At 39.5% G+C, this 16,991-nt stretch overlaps 1 protein-coding gene and 1 long non-coding RNA gene across 4 annotated transcripts in view; one reads left to right on the forward strand and one right to left on the reverse strand.

Annotated features, from left to right (window-relative positions):
- Dnmbp (dynamin binding protein) overlaps positions 1–16,991 on the forward strand; it is a 96,201-nt gene that overhangs the window by 14,207 nt on the left and 65,003 nt on the right. For 2 of the 3 annotated variants that reach the window (XM_078027784.1, XM_078027816.1), the window contains exon 2: positions 14,864–15,016. In XM_078027784.1, the coding sequence (XP_077883910.1) occupies positions 14,872–15,016 (145 nt within the window). In that variant the 5' untranslated portion in view covers positions 14,864–14,871. Of the gene's footprint in view, positions 1–13,733; positions 13,876–14,863; positions 15,017–16,991 lie in introns of all 3 variants that reach the window. The other variant, XM_078027793.1, reaches the window with a different exon arrangement.
- Positions 3,849–7,494, reverse strand: LOC144368962 (uncharacterized). Its single transcript, XR_013428376.1, has 2 exons — positions 7,224–7,494; positions 3,849–7,064 (listed from the first exon to the last, which is right to left on the reverse strand). It is a non-coding gene; the product is annotated as an uncharacterized LOC144368962 (long non-coding RNA).

Raw genomic sequence — 16,991 nt, forward strand, 5'->3', positions numbered from 1 at the left:
TTTGGGAAGCTATTTAAATTTCTATTATAAAATAAATAAATTTCTTATAATATTGTTCTATTATTAAACCCATTTTACAGATGAGAAAATCAAGATGGAGGGAAGTTAAATAACTTGTTCCAAATTCTGTAGCTCTAATAACGGAGGGAGCTAGGGTATAAATCCAGGCAGTCTGACTCTGAATTATTACATATGTTTTGAGCTGATCATATTTCTGCCTGAAAATGATCTGAACACCTTGAAAATATTGTGCTAAGAAAATGTAGCCAATCACTAGAAACACCATATGTTGCAGGATTCCATTTAGGTGACATGCCCAGAATAGCCAAATCTAAATACAGGGAGAGTAAATTAGTGTTAATATGGGGCTAAAGAGGAGAGGGGCTGTTGGGGAAATGGGAAGTGACAGTTAATGGATATGATATTTATTTATGAGGTGTTGAAATGTCCTACAGTCCATGGTGATAATAGTCACTCATCTGTCAATATGGTAAAAACCCATTTGTACTCTCTAAATGAGTGAATTATATGGCATGTGAATTATGTGTCAATCTGTTTTTTTAAAAAGATACAAAGAAAAACAATCAGAATGATTATTCTTTATCTTTGTCTGAAAAAATTTACACACACACACACACACACACACACACACATTTTTTCTTTTTCTTTTTTTTTAAATGTGGGGTGTTCAGATACTTTCAACCAATTCTAATTCCACCATTATACTTGCCTAATCAGAAATCTTTAGGTGTTTCCAATTGCCTAAAAAACCAAAGCCCAGCCTTCCCAACCTGGAAGCGAGGCCTGTGAGGCCCTGTACAGAGCTGTGGGGAAGAGTAGCATGGTCATGGGGAATATGAATGTATTTTATTTATTTTTAAACTTTTTTGAATTAGTTATACAATGACAGCAGAATGCATTTTGTTTCATTATACACAAATGGAGCACAACTTCTCATTTCTCTGTACATGATACAGAGTTACACCATTTGTCAATCATTCACATACCTAGGGTAATGATGTCCATCTCATTCCACCCTCTTACCTACCCCCTTTCCTTCTCCCCTCTTCCCCTTTGCCCAGTCCAAACTTCCTCCAGAATGTGAATGTATTTCAATGTGTGAGTTGAAGTAGTTCAGTATGTTCAAGTGTCCTAGAAGGCCTGCTATGTATCAGGCAGGGCTTGGGTCCTTGATGGACACCAGTGAATACAACAGACAAGAAGAACCCCGCCCTGTAGAGCACACAGGAGATGGGACTTGTCCTAGAGCTAAATAGAGGAGGTCCAATTTGAGTGGAATATAAAAGATAATCGTTCACCCCCATGATGAGATTTATATGTGTGCCTAATGCTGCAGTTAGGGTGGGGTTGGTATGAGGGAGTGGTGAGACCTTCCCAGAAAGGCCCTTGGGTGGAAAGCGGAATTTTTCTTAAAATGATGGTTGTCAATTAAGATGGCAGCCAGGTGCTAAGCAAGGAACTTACACCTTGAAATGGCAATTCAGCCTATTAGAGTATATATTATAAACACGAATAGCCAAGCAGGGTGTGAATACAGAGGTGAATGGGCATGGGCACAGGAATGGCTAAAATTTCTTAGAGCATGTCAGAGTACTGTTAGAGGAATGAGGATAAATTGTGAATTCCAGTGCTCTAGTGATTCCCTGACCTTGAACTTGTTTTAGTTCTGTATTGCTAGTATAAATTTGAATTCCCAACACTATCATATAAAGACATTTTTTAATTTATCTAAATCATATTTTACCTATTCTAAACTCCCCTTCACCTGACTATTGGGAAACTTAGTTTAGGCATCTTTAGTGCCCTTCTTCCTTTTCTGGACCCAATGGTATAAAAAAAAAATCTGTTGATTCTATAGAATGCTAGAAAGCTGGAGAAGGAACTGTCTTTTTTTTTTTTTTTTGGTACCAGGGATTGAACTCAGGAGCACTCTACCACTGAGCTACATCCCCAGCCCTATTTTTTTTTTTATTTAGAGACAGAGTCTCACTGAGTTGCTTAGCACCTCGCCACCAGTGCTAAGGCTGGTTTGAACTCCTGATCTTTCATCTTAGCCTCCCAAGCCACTGAGTGGAATTCTGTCTTTACACTATGATGGTGGCTCTGATCTTAGGGAAAAGCTTGTCATTCACGTATACAAAGGGATTTCATAGTTAAAAACAAACAAAAAGACATTCTAATCTAACCAGGAAACTTTAATATGAAACACTTGTAAATCAAAAAAATGCCATTGCACGCTGTGTTTATAATAGAGTAATGGTCTGAGACCTATACTTCCAGGGTAAAGAGCTGTAGCCTGGGGGGTGGGGTGGGACTGAGGACACTGTTTTCAGTCATTGAACACCTGGCAGCACAGGTCTGTGATCCTGGAGAGAAAGAAAACACCAGGTGAGCCCCCAATTCACCTTGACTCTTTGCCTGGAGTCATTTTCTCATCTACAGCACTGGAAGGTGAAGCTCAAATGAGAGCAATGGTCACTCATAGCTGAGGAGACAGACATCAGAGTTTGGGGCTGCAGATGGCTGGGATTTGTAGGACAGAGAATTGGAGGTCAGGGAACAGAAAATGGGTCTGGGTCAGAGTCTTACACCAGATTTTTCTTTTCTCAAGGACTGGATCAGAAATTTACAAGGCAGACCTCTGTGAGGCCTGACAGAGAGTGACTGTTGTGTGGTACAAGTTGAACAGTGTATCTGAGGGTGCACAGTGCTCAAAAATGTTGGAATTCTGGTCTAACCAGAGTAGAGAGACCTTGAGGAATATTTAGTATTCATTTGAAACCTCAAAAGGACAACGTTAGCAGTTAGAACAATACCCTCAAAGAAAGGCCAGACCACTGAGACTAAGGACAAAATCAAAATAGACCAACCATTCGTGGTATAAAGCCCAGCTTAAGAGGATCAAGGGATCGTCCAGTAATTTAACTGCCTGTCAAACCAAAATTCAACACTCATTAATGGAAGACAAAGTAATCCAGACTGCCTATAGCATATTATCTACAATATTTAGCACACAATAAATATTATCAGAATACCAAGAAGTAAAAATATGACAAATAAGGAAAAATGTGATCTTACTGGGTAAATGGTGCATGCCTATAATCCCAGTGACTAAGGAGTCTGAGGAAGGAGGATCACAAATCTGGGGCCAGCCTGGGCCGTTTAGCAAGATCCTGTCTCCAAATTAAAAGCAAAAAGGGATAGGAATATAGCTCAGTGGTAGAGCACTTGCCTGGCATGATGGGTCCCTAGGTTTAGTTCCTGGCACCACAAAAAGAAAAAATAAAATTGATTTAGACTGTAGAGAAAAAGATATAGCCGACCATGTTTATGACCCAAATGATGGATTTAGCACATGAAGAATTTAAAGCAATTGTACATCTGTGCTATAACAAATGACTCCTAAATTCATAGGCTTAAAATAAATGTTTATTTTCTGTGGGCTGGAAATTCAGGAGTAGCTCAGCTGGGTGGCTCTGGCTCAGTCTTATGAGGTTGCCATGAAGATGCTGGCCAGGGCTGTCTTCATTTGAAGACTCTAATGGACTCTGAGATATCCTTGTTCATGTGGTTGTTGGCGGGAGGCCTAAGTTCCTCACCACATGAGCCTTTTCTTGAGGCTGAGTGCCTTACAACCCAGTCTTGGAAATCACACACTGTCCTTACCACCACATTAGGTAGAAGTGAATTACTAAAGATAGCTCACACTCAAGAGGAGGGGAATTAGACTCCTCCCTTTGATTGGAGGAGTTTTGAAAAATTACTGAGATACTTTAAAACCTCTGCAAAATATTTCAGAGTAACATATATGACAATAACAGAATGGGTTGAGGTACAGATGGAATTTTATTGCTGTGTAGTTCATACATTGTATTTATTTGCTGTACTGGGAATTGAACCCGAGGCATTCTACTGCTCAGCTACATCCCCAGCACCCCCACCCCCATTTTTGTTACTATTCATAATGTTACCCTCAGATTCACAGGTTTCCAGTGGATATACTATTTGTAGAAACCAGGACCACAACTATAAAGGGACGTGTATATATGGATGTATTGTTTTATTTACATCATGTTTTCTCCTTTCTCTCCTGTCAGAGATCTCATTCATGTGTTGATGTTGAGGCCTGAGTTCCCACACACCACAGGACTGATAGGCTTGTTTTCTTTCTTATATTGCAGTTTCAGGTTCACTCTGTTGTTTCTACTCTGGGATTTGATAGTATAGAGATATCCTAACCTCTGGGTGTTGTTCCAAACCCACACACAGTTTGTTTTCTTTCTTCTCTGTCAAATGTTATGCTACATACTATCCAAACTGGTAGTTTTCTTATGGGGTTTTATATTTTTCCTTTTCTCCTTCCTTAAATTTGGTTTGAAATCTTTGTTCCTTCTTTTGTGGAGAGTGGCCTTTAACAGATTATATCATTGTCGTTTTATCCCTGGTGTGTTGTGTTCAGTTATTATTAATGACAGTTAAAAATTTTAAAATCATAACTTCAATAAATTAAGGTGGGTCAAGATTTTTTCTAGAATAGTATTAGCTTTATTCACTGTTGTTCCTGTGTTCCTTCTTGAATGGGTGAGAAAGGTGTGCATCTGTTTTGTCTGAGACAGGGAGAAGGACTGCCTGTTAGGACATTAAATCTTCCAGGTTTACAACATCTGAGCAACTGCCATTCACTAGGTGTGTTGTGTCTTGGCATATTCTCTGATTCACCTGGAATAGTAAAACCAGAGATTCCATATATACATGTCCCTTTCTAGTAGTGACCCTGGTTTCTATAAAAGGCAAATGACAGTTTTGTTGTTTGTAGAAAGCTGCAAGTCCCCAATTACCATGGTGCTTAGATGTTGGTACTCCTTAAAATGACCCAGAATCATCTCTCCTGAGAATGGTCTCTGATAGTTTTAACTCTTAAGTGGATGGTTTATTTTCTAGGTACCCCCCACCCCGCTTCAGAATCTTCAGTTTTCTTAACTCCTGATTCTTTCTTTCAAAATATCAAGAATATTTTATACTTTGAAATAGACTGAAGGGTAGAGAAATTCCTTATGTCTTTTTAAGTCTTTTGTAGCCAAAAAGCTAGCTTGTACTTGAATAGATAAGGAAAAGAAACTACCGTGCTGGCCTTGCACATCTCTGAAACATTTGTCCTCTCAGCTTGGAATGATGGGTTAATACATTTTCTTAGCATCTTCTGGAAACTGTCTCAAAAACTGCCTGTTTTTACATGTACATGGTACTCCTTGTTATCTGCAGTCACACCCTAAAGTTTCACTTTATAGTTTCGCCTTAATCTGCACTGTCATATGGATTATCTGCACATTTGTTACATATGCAATGTAGTGGAGCAATTTATTTTAATGTGTTACTAAGGTACTTAGCTCAGACATGTCCAATTTATTTAACTATGAGTCAGTGATTTTTAAATTTCCACCCATAATTGAGATATATGCATGATTTAAGAAATGTAAGTCTGAGAGAATACTTAAGGAACTCCTAGGTTAAATGTTTTTAAATGTGAATTTCCACCAGCATTATAGATCCTGAAATATTAGTCATGAGATCTTCTCCACCAGCACAATTTTGTCGAAAAGACAAAATTGAGATAGATATATGTAAACAGTTTCTTTAAAAAGGAAATGTAGGAAAACATACATCAACTTCTAGGGTGTGGTGGAAGTCTTAAGTTAGTTAAAACTGCTGTGTGTGGGGGGCGGGGTCAGTCTTGAAGCTTTGTCATTTAGATTCTGTCTTTGTCAAAACAAACTTTATACAAGTACTTGGGTGTTTTTAGATGAAGGTTGTTCAGTTCAAATCCTAAGAAGGACTGGAGGACTCTTTGATGGTTGGCAGGAACTCTGACTTATCTCCTGTTCAGTCTGCTGAGGTTGTTGCTTCCAAACTGGGACAACTTTGAGATAACCCAAATGTTGGACTACAAATTCTACGTTGATGTGTGATAGCAGATTTCTTTACTCTTCTACCCTATTTTCTATAATTATCCCATCTGAGTCAGAGCAGAGTTCTCCTTTTCTCCAACATTCCACAGCTAGTTGAACTGGAGCACACTTCAGGGAAGGAGGGAGAACATCTATTGAGGGAGCCCACAGATGTCTCTAGCTATCCTTCTCAGCCCTAGAGGTCACCATGGTCAGGATGGCTGTACTCCTCCTGTTCATGTGCTGCCAGTTCTCTGAGGAATCACCTGGCAGTGATTGCTGACCTTCTGTCCAAATGAACTCCAGTGACATAAGCAGCAGGGGAAGTGCTGTTTTTCTAGCTTCTTTCATTTCCTTCCTTCCTTCCTGAAGCAGTTTTAGACTTCATTTTTTAACACCTCTTTTCCTTTCCCACAAAGAAAAAAATATATACTTTTAGCCCTGTGTTGTCCAGTATAAGAGAAACATGCAATTGCTTCTGAGATGTAATATTCCTTCTCACTGCTGGGACTTGAAATCGTTAAAATGGACTCTCAATTCCCCAAAGGTCATGTTTTGCTTTTGAAAGTTCTGTTCCAAGACATAGAAATTTTTGAGATGCTCGTGAAAGCATGTCTTTTGAAGGAACCTATCTTGCAGAGTCCCTGCAAACAGGAGCCTCCTTCCCAGCTCCTCCCAGGGAGTAAGAGTCCAGCTGTGCAGTGCCAACACCAGCCAGGGCAAGAACAGAGAGGGAGAAGAATCAGCAGTCTGCTGCCTTTCAGTAAAGGAGAAGTAGAAGATGTTACCAGTACTTTTTGAAAGAATATACTGGCCGAATATACTGCTAAATTTGGTTTTGGAGTTTTTTGTTTGTTTGTTTGTTTGATTGATGATTGGTTGGTTGGTTGGTGATGTTGGGACCCAGGCATTAATTTTTCTCAATGTTTTTAAAGCCTTCAAAATGTGTATCTCTGGCACCTCTCTCTCTTTCCTGGATTTACAGTGGTAGCTTTAGGAAACTATTTTATAGTCTCCTATACTCTCTATCTCCATTCTTCTCATGCATAGTGCTCATAAATCCTAAGAATCCTTTTGGGTGTGTATCACTCCAGGGCCCTGCAGAAAGCAGAAACACATTCCAATTGGGTAATTTTGAGGAGGTCCATCTTAAAACAGAATGAACAGATGTAGGGAAAATACTAAAGGATTGTGCCATGTACCAAGGTTAGCAGGAGAGCTGCCCTCCCGCTGAAGGGCCAGGGAACAGGACAGTACCTGACTGGAGAGAGCTGTTCGGATGGGGCTTTCTGATGGTAGCCCAGGTCTTTGAAAGAAGACAGCCAACTCACAACGCAGCAGAGAAAGAGCCAGGGGAGTGAAATGCCCCAACCTCAGGATGCCTCTGCCTTCAGTCTCCTTTGGTACCACCCATGAACTGATCCCAGCTGGAAGCCAGAGGCCAGGGGAGGACTGGGTGCAATACTTGTGGTCAGCCTCCCAGACACAGAGCAGGGTAGAGGACAGCGGAACTAGAAGGGCAAATGTTCAGAACCCACAGACTGTTCCAAGTTCAGACCTTTACCCCAAAGTCTGCATAGAAATTACTTATTAAGCTGGTTGATATCAGTATCTATCAGGGTAAAAGTTAATAGTTTGTGATCTCAGGTAATTCTTAACAAACTGTCCAGATTTGTAGATATGTTGCTTATTAAAAATAGCTGAAGTTCCCAGGGCACCTTTCATATTCTGTCACATTTTATGACCTACATTTAAAAACATTTTATTGTGGTAAATGTATAGAACATAAAATTTACCATTTTAAGTGTATAATTCTGTGCTATTAAGTACATTTACATTGATATGTAACCATTATCATCATCCTACTCCAGAACATATTCTTTTTCTTAATTGGAAATGTTACACCCAAATAACAACTCCCCACTCCCCGTCCCAAGCCCCTGACAACTACCCTTCTACTTTCTTTCCCTCCATCACTTCCTTTGTGTACAGGGGATTGAACTCAGGTAGAGCTAGGCAAGTGCTCTACCATTGAGCCACATCCCGAGACCTTTTTATTATTTATTTTGAGAAAGGGTCTCTCTAAGTTGGCCAGGCTGGCCTTGAACTTGTGATTCCCCTGCCTCAGCTTCCCAAGTAGCTGGGCTTACAGGTGTGAACCTTCCTACTTTCCATCTCTGAATTTGACAACTCAGTGTACTTCACAGAAGTGGAATCTTACAGTATTTATCCTTTTGTGCCTAGCATAATATCCTTGAGGTTCATCCATGTGGTAGCATATGTCAGTATTTTCCTTCTTTTTAAGGTAGAATAATATTCCATTGTGTATATATACCATGTTTTGTGTATTCAACTTCTGCTGAAGGATTCTTGATCTACGTGATGTACGTTGTAAAATTTTATTTTATTTCTTACCATGTCTCTATTAATGCATTTATTCTCTTGGGCTTAACTTTTAGAAGTCCAATCTGATGTCTCACAAATCTACAAGATGATATAAGAGTAAGGGCGATAGGGGTTAAAATGTGAAAGATGGAGGGAGACTTGAGCAGGAGAGTAGCATCATTCTAAGGAATGAGGCTGTGGGAAGTGTTTAAGTATGTGCAAAGAGAGGGACCTCCCTACCATGGGTAAAAGAAACTGTGCAAACAAAAATGGAGTTCTGGGTATTTAATGGGAGTAGGGACCATTTAAATTGGACCTACTTGTATTGAGCATGTTGAAAAAAATTTAAAGCATGACCTGAAAAAAAGTGTGGTGTGGTCAGGTAAGTCTAGAGAATGGGATTAAAAAGGATTCTTAGCTAGATTGTCTCTGTCTTTAATATAGGAGTATTTTTAAATGCCCCTCCAAGAGGGAAATGTTGTCCATAGCTTTCTTTCAAGCTTATAATGACCACAGTGCTCTTGTATTTTAGAGCAAAGAAATTAGGGTTCTCAGAATAGTTTTGGGAGATTGCAGGGCTAAGCTAAGCTTCTTGGGGGCAGGGACTTCACCATGACACACCATCTTGAATGTTCCTGGACATATCATGGGAGGAAAGCTGGAGTAAGAGGTAATGGCCAAAGGCATTAGTTCATAAAAGATGTTAAAACCTCCTTGCGGCACTGAAAAATCACAGTAGATCTAATTGTCTCCTGACCCTACCCTTGGATGAGTAAGACTATCTCCTGTAATTTGTGCTCAGGTTATCTATAGGGCTTTATTTTTTCTTAAGCAGGGTTGAATCTCTGAGATAGGAGTTTAATTGCTTAGGGCACTAGAGGAGAGTCTAAATGTTATTGTCAGCCACCAAGATCAGAGAATAAACATTTAAAGAATATTGAGTTAACCTTCTTGGAATTTTGATGGACTCCATTTGGCTTTACATTTATTTGTTGAATATGTTAATGAATTATGAAAAATAGGGAGACTTTGTAAACTCATAAGCAACTGAGCAATATGTAAAAATCAACATTCAGGAGAGAGAAAACAGGTTCATTGACATCTTAGTGGGGAGAAAAGAATTGTAACTTTGTCTAAGAAAAGAGGAAAAAGGTACTTAATAATTAAAAAAAAAACTAAACAAGTATTGAGCTCTTGTTAAGATATGTATGCCAAAGTTCAGTGGGAAATGCCTGTAGTTTATTTTGAAATGCATAAAAAAAGAATGCCTTAAAAACATCAAAAAATATGAATCAATAAATGGATAAAAGGATGGATGACATATGATAAGTTAATGGCAGTCAGGTGTTACTGGTAGAATCTAGGCAGTGGGTATAAAATTCTTTCAAACTCACTGATTGGGAATTTTCATGATAAAATGTTGGGGAAACAGGAAAATGGAGGTCTGGAAGATTTTGATGGAAAGGCAATGATATTTAAGAGAAACAATGTTTGTAGTAGAAAGAAAATGGGCCAGGGAGTCAACAAAAGAGGTTGTAAGTAAATGCTTAGCGGTGGTGGTAGAATCTGAGCCCAGGCACCTTGGCCCTGGAGCCTTGCTATCTGTCCATCTTGCTGTGGCTCCTGGCTTAGCATCTGGTACATGCAGATGATCAAGTGGTAGCTGTTGTTATTAGTGTACTGTCAGCTACTGAGAATAAAGGACAAGTTCCATATTTTAATGCTTGAGATGGAATATTTAGATGACACCACTGCCAGTGTCATACATAGGCAAGCTAGAAAGCGAAACTACTTGTGAGAAACAGATGGTTTGTTTAATTTTAGATAAGTGGAACTAGAGAGTTTGGTATGAATTCATATATTTCATGTATATTTCTATGTTTTAGTGATGCATTTGAGAACTTTCCTCACAGAGTTTATATAAAGAAGGGTTTGGAGAATTATCTTTCCAAAGATATTCATATTTCAAACAGAGCATCTCTCCAGAGGTAGAAATGCAGGCATTCATCAGCCAAGAAAGAAGAAGGGGTTGTTTCCACAGCAGACTTTTCTGATGTCCCTGAAGTCATGCCATTTGGACAGTAATTTCCTGTTTTCTGTCAAGCTCATCTGTATACTGATTTCCTCTGCAGTTCTTTTTTACTTCCATCTGGAGTGGTGGGACAGCTTATAGAAGCCATTAATGATTGAATTTCAAAATAGATGCTCAGGCTTCTCAAATGGCCCTGAATGAATAATAATGGTATGTGCAGGACAGGGGAGACCAAGATGAAATCCACCAAATTATACGCAAAATAGGGCATGTGAAGCCCTGCTTTCTGGTCTCACACATGAATCATGTAATTCAGCAAGTTTGTGACTTCAGTACCCTTCTAGGGTGTGTATTTCTCAGTGATTACGCACTCATTCTAACAGAGTAGGTCAGTCAGTAAAAGTATTTTAAACCAGATTCTTCTTTGCTTCTGAGTTATTTTCGGGTAGAGGGAAAGGTTCTAGGGAGAAGCATTAACGCTTTCCGATCATAAGGACTAAAGTGTAAGAGGGGTAGCTCTCTAAGTAATCTCTGGGACTTTCATGAATTCTTTACTTGATGTTTTAGATAATGAGGTACATATTTAGTTAGACGGTGAGATGGAATTTGAGAAGAATATACTATAAGAAGGAAAATAATACCTATTTGGCTCAACCCTGAGGAGTTGTTTTAATAACATATAGATGGCTAAGAGATTTGCAAATATTACAATTAGTTTTCTAAAAAGAAAAAAAAAATACTTAGACACCACCCTTCTGTGGAAATCTGACATCTAGCCACTTCAGTCCTCTGGAAGATGGCCAGAAAATAAGCAAGGGACCTCAGAGCACATAAGAAATAACTGTTGAAAAACTCTAGTACTGACTTTTACCACCACAGAAGAGTGTCATTTTGTCATTTAAACATATGTGTCTGGGAACCTAGAATAATTTTTGAAGTGTATGTGTGGACCTTCATTCCCAGCACATAGTAAATAGCAATCTAGAAAGTGGGTGGAAGCTGGGTATGGCGCACACCTGTAATCCCAGTGGCTTGGGAGGCTAAAGCAGGAGGATCATGAGTTCAAAACCAGCCTCAGCAAAAGCGAGGTGCTAGGCAACTCAGTGAGACTCTGTCTCTAAATAAAATACAAAATAGGGCTGGGGATGTGACTCAGTGGTTGAGTGCCCCTGAATTTAATTCCGGGTAACCTCCCCACCCCGCAAAAAAAGGTGGGTGGAAATATTGATGGAGAAGATTGAGAGCAGGGTATAGGCTGAGGTGGAAAGAGAAAGTTTTACTGCACTGGGATTATTAGTACAATACAATACAGTAATGTTTGGCCTTAAGGAACTTGCATCCATCAACCAAAGAGAAAGTCATGTTCAGTTTCTTCCATGGAAAAGGTCAGGGGGTATTTAATGTGTCTATCTTTAAACATGGTCAGAATTAACCAAATTTGGAGATGTTGAAATGGGAAGTTCTATGGTGTTTATATACTTGAAACAGCATATTCTCTGGTGATCAGTGACACAGACTTGAGCTTTTGGGTAATGAAATGCTTTGGGTTAATTGCTAATGTAACCAGCCCTGTTGCAGATGCTGTCACATGATTAGCAGACTGGTGAAGGCTTTGGAAACAGATTTGTTCTCATTCTGCCTCTGACTTGTTATATGATGTTGGACAGATCACATCATCTTGTGAGCCTATGTCCTCACCTGTCAGATGGGGGCTAATAATATATGATAGGGTTTGAGGACTCAGTGAGGGAAGGATGCATGGCATATAGTCAATACTTGGTAAGCATTAGGCACTGTTATAATTATTTTATCATTATACTCATTCTTTTTTAAAATTTATTTTTATTTTTGGTACTGGGGATTGATCCCAGGGGGACTTAACCTCTGAGCCACATCCCCAGCCCTTTTTATATTTTATTTAGAGACAGGGTTTTGCTGACTTGCTTAGGCCCTTATTAAGTTGTTAAGGCTGGCTTTGAACTTGTGATCCTCCTGCCTCGGCCTCCTGAGCCACTGGGATTACAGTCCTATGCCACTGCACCCAGCTATACTCATCTTCTTAATGATTATTATGAAAGTATTATTATCTCCATTTCTCAGGACAAGGAAGTTGAAGCCCAGAGAGTTTAAGTGACATATCTGGAATGAGATGGCTAATAAATAATGGAGCTGGGTTTGGAGTCTTGGTCTCTTTGACAGTAGAACCCTAGGCTTTGTACTCACATTATGCTATGTTCTCAGCATATAATTATAGTTTGATTTTTTTAAACTTAAAGTAAATCTGGGATCTGGGTGTATAGCTCAGGGGTAGAACGCTTGCCTAACATGCACAAGACCCTGTGTTCCATCCCCAGCCTCACAAAAAAAAAAAAAAAGGAAAGGAAATAGAATATGTGGTAACAATGGAATATTACTCAGCCATAAAGAGAAATGAAATTATGGCATTTACTGATAAATGGGTGGAACTAGAGACTATCATGCTGAGTGAAATAAGCCAGTCCCCCAAACCCAAAGACCAAATGTTTTCTCTGATATGCCCATGATAACTCACAATAAGGGGGGGAGGGTAGGGAAGAATAGAAGTACTTTGGATTAGACAAAGGAGAATGAAGGGAAGAGAGGGGGAATGAGAATAGGAAAGATAGTAGAGTCAATTACTTTCCTATATTCATATATGAATACATGACCAATGTAGTTCCACATCATGTGCAACCAGAAGGATGGGAATTTGTACTCCATGTATGTATAATATGTCAAAATACATTCTACAGTTATGTATAACTAAAAAGAACAAATATAAAAAGCGAAAAAATCTGTGGTAAGAAAGGACAGAGGATGTGGGAAATATTACTAGCCACTTCTGCTTTTCACTATGGACCCAAATCATCTCATAGAAAAGAATAACCCCAGTAACACAAAAATAAACTACTTTTACTCAACAATACAAATTAAATACATAATATTTAATTGAGTTGCCTGGCACATTAAAATCTTATAGATAACTCTGCATTGGTACACTGAACTCTTTATTAAACACCTATTACATTTTTCCATGTGAATGTTTTCTTAGATTATAAACTTAATAAGGCTACAACCATCTGTTATTTTTTTGTCTCTAGGCTCTTAGAGCTTTTTTGTCAGATTATAGTTGTACGGAGATGAAAGTTAGAGACCTCATCTCCACCAACACCAAATGAGTACTTGAGGTGAATAAAGAAATAGGCCTGGGAACTGGTCAGCAGGGATCTTCAGCTGCTCCTATTGAAGGCCTAGGCAGGACGTGGCTCTAGTGATGCACGGCTGGTGTTTCACAGGTGGATACAGCACACTGGTTGTGTCCTGTCTTTTAGTGCTTAGGCACACCCTGGAACCACAGCTACACGTGTCGTGGGAACAGACTCGTCATCTGCTTACAGCACAGATGGAGGGCAGTGCAGGGACTCTCCCCTGTTGGGCCACAGGCACCTCTGAACCTGAAACATAAATGATCTGGTATAGTATACTCAATTATCTGGAGGCCCCACACACCCCTATCTCTTTCTTTTCATGGATTTTTTAACTTTTCAGTATGTTTTAAATCTCACCCTGTGGAGGTGTGGTCCTGCTGCTCTTCAGAGGGTTGCACTCTGTATTTTTGCAGATGCAATTTCGGTCAGTAAGAGCCAGATGCCCTCAGTATGGGCCCTGGCCCTGCTGCAATGAGCTCTGTGATCTTGGACAAATTAGGTTTTCTAACCTACCAACCTCAGTATCCCAACCTTTAAGATGATAATGGGGAATAAATGAAATGCCGTATCTAAAAATTGTAGTTTTAATATTCCATTTTAAAAGTACTGCATTTTGTGGTACTTTTCAAACATCAGTTCCTGGCTGCTCTCTTCAGGCATCTGAAAAGCCTACATGTGCTGCCAACTTGAATGTCTTCTATCACTCAGAGGCAAAGGTTGCCTTTTTAATTTTTCCAATTCCAGATTTACTTTGAGAATTAAATGAAAATATGTGAAGAATTTATTATTTTGAAAAACATGAATGAGGGCTTGGTTTGTGGCCCAGTGATAGAGCACTCGCCTAGCACATGCGAGGCCCTGGGTTCGATCCTCAGCACCACATAAAAATAAATAAATAAATGTATTGTGTCCAACTACAACTAAAAAATAAATTTAAAAAAAATGAATGAAGCCAGCCACAGTGGCACACATCTCTAATCCCATCCACTTGGGAGACTAAAGGGAGAGGGTCACAAATTCATGGCCAGCCTGGGCAATTTCGACCCTGTCTCACAATAAAAGATTAAAAAAAAAAGACAAAAGCAGACAGAATGAAAAAGTACTTTTGATTTTTTAAAAATATAAACTACAAACTTTTTGTATAACTTTGGCTTCATTTTAAGTATGCTTATATTTTAAGCTTTATCATTCTAAATAAATAGATTTATATTATGTCTTAGATATTGATGCTTTTGTTTGTTTTGACTTTCCAGTTTGAACCATGGAGACTGGCTCGGTAGTTCGAGCCATCTTTGACTTCTGCCCTAGCGTATCAGAAGAGCTGCCCCTCTTTGTGGGAGATGTCATCGAGGTGCTGGCAGTGGTGGATGAATTTTGGCTTCTAGGAAAGAAGGAGGATGTTACAGGTAAGAGGCTTTAATTCCTCCTGAGCACAATGGACCATAGCCACTCCCTTCTTTCCACATTAAAAATAGAGGTTAAATGAGAGGCCTAGGTCGCTAACTTCAGAATCCTGTCTGTTTTCTTCTATACTCACACGCAGGTCTTACCTGTGAGGAGAAAGCTTGTCATCTTTCCATCTCTCCTTACCAATTCCTTCAGGAGCTGAATGCTTAGATGCCAGCAGCCTAGCCTGGTTTTCCATCCCTGTCTTTCTCCTTTCTTCCTAGTTCTCTCTCTCTCTCTTTTTTTCCCCCTAGACAATGCTTTATTCACTCAAATAACTCAATACAATTTCACTCCATAGGTTCTTTTTTTTTTTTTAAAGAGAGAGTGAGAGAGGAGAGAGAGAGAGAGAGAGAGAGAGAGAGAGAGAGAGAGAGAGAGAGAGAGAATTTTTAATATTTATTTTTTTTTAGTTATAGGCGGACACAACATCTTTGTTGGTATGTGGTGCTGAGGATCGAACCCGGGCGGCACGCATGCCAGGCGAGCGCGCTACCGCTTGAGCCACATCCCCAGCCCACTCTATAGGTTCTTAATCAAGAAAATGACAATCCTTAATGCTAGTCACTGCAATAGACATAATCAATTCACAGCAAACACTTCTAGATTAACTAATTCACAGCAAACAATTCTAGATTAATTAATTCACAGCAAACAATTCTAGATTAATTAATTCTAAGCACTGCAAATACACTTAATCATGACAGGCTAATGACAGACATTCCCTCTATGTGCAAAGTTCAAGTGTCAGATCAAAAGTCTCAAGCCTTAGGCTTTAAGTCCAGCAGATGCAAACTCACTCAGACCATGGTGATCAGGTCAGGAACCAAGGCAGGCTTCTACTGGGGTGGAGCTGATGGCCAGCTGAGGAAAGGGTCTAGGGAGAATTTGTGGCTCTCACCAGGGTCAAGATGTGGCTGTAGAGTTTGAGAGTGGTGAGGACCATGCAGAGGATCAGTAAAAGATGACAAGTGATGGGATGTCAGTCCAGGTCCTCATCAGGCTCTGCAGCTTGTGTGCATCAATGTGGGCTGGCTTCTTCCCAGCTCTTTATCCTTTGTATTCAGCGCTATTTATTTATTTATTTATTTATTTATTAATATTTATTTTTTAGTTATCGGCGGACACAACATCTTTGTATGTGGTGCTGAGGATCGAACCCGGGCCGCACGCATGCCAGGCAAGCGCGCTACCGCTTGAGCCACATCCCCAGCCCCTCAGCACTATTTTTTAATATTTACTTTATAGTTTTAGGTGGACACAATATCTTTATTTCACATTTATGTGATGCTGAGGATTGAACCCAGTGCCTCACGCATGCTAGGTGAGCACTCTACCACTGAGCCACAATGCCAGCCCCATATTCAGCACTTATTTCTCTTATCAAAATACCAATTATTCCTTTCTTCAGAACCCTTACTATTTATCATTTATTTTCACAATCAGATTGTCTCTGATCAATGGAACATAAGGTGCTTCCCACTTGTTTCTTCTGGCTGTCTTCTTTTAACAATTTTTACTCTTTCTTTCTTTTCAAGGGAACCTAACATCCTATTCACTCCTTCCTAGATTTGCAATTGGACCCAATTAGTTAAAGCCACCCTCTGCCCTGGCTGCTACCTGCCTCCCACATTCTATACTTCTGGTTACTTTTATATATATATAATTAACGTATATATCTCTCAACCTCAACATGGATTTCTTTCATTAACTAGTCTAGGGAAGGGCATATGTTTTTCCACACAACATGCACCTGTATTAATCCAATCCTTGACTCGAATACATTTATGTTAGGTTTAAGTATGTGACATAGTCCTGAGAGCAGACACTGTGGACATTAACCCACATTTGAGAGATAGATTACCTCCTAGTAAAAGTGACCTCTCTTCAGAGACAAAAACTGCTGGGTAGTTAGCAAAGCAGAGAGACTTGCTT

This window comes from Ictidomys tridecemlineatus, chromosome 1 (genome assembly GCF_052094955.1).
Source record: "Ictidomys tridecemlineatus isolate mIctTri1 chromosome 1, mIctTri1.hap1, whole genome shotgun sequence".
Classification (NCBI taxonomy): Eukaryota; Metazoa; Chordata; class Mammalia; order Rodentia; family Sciuridae; genus Ictidomys; species Ictidomys tridecemlineatus.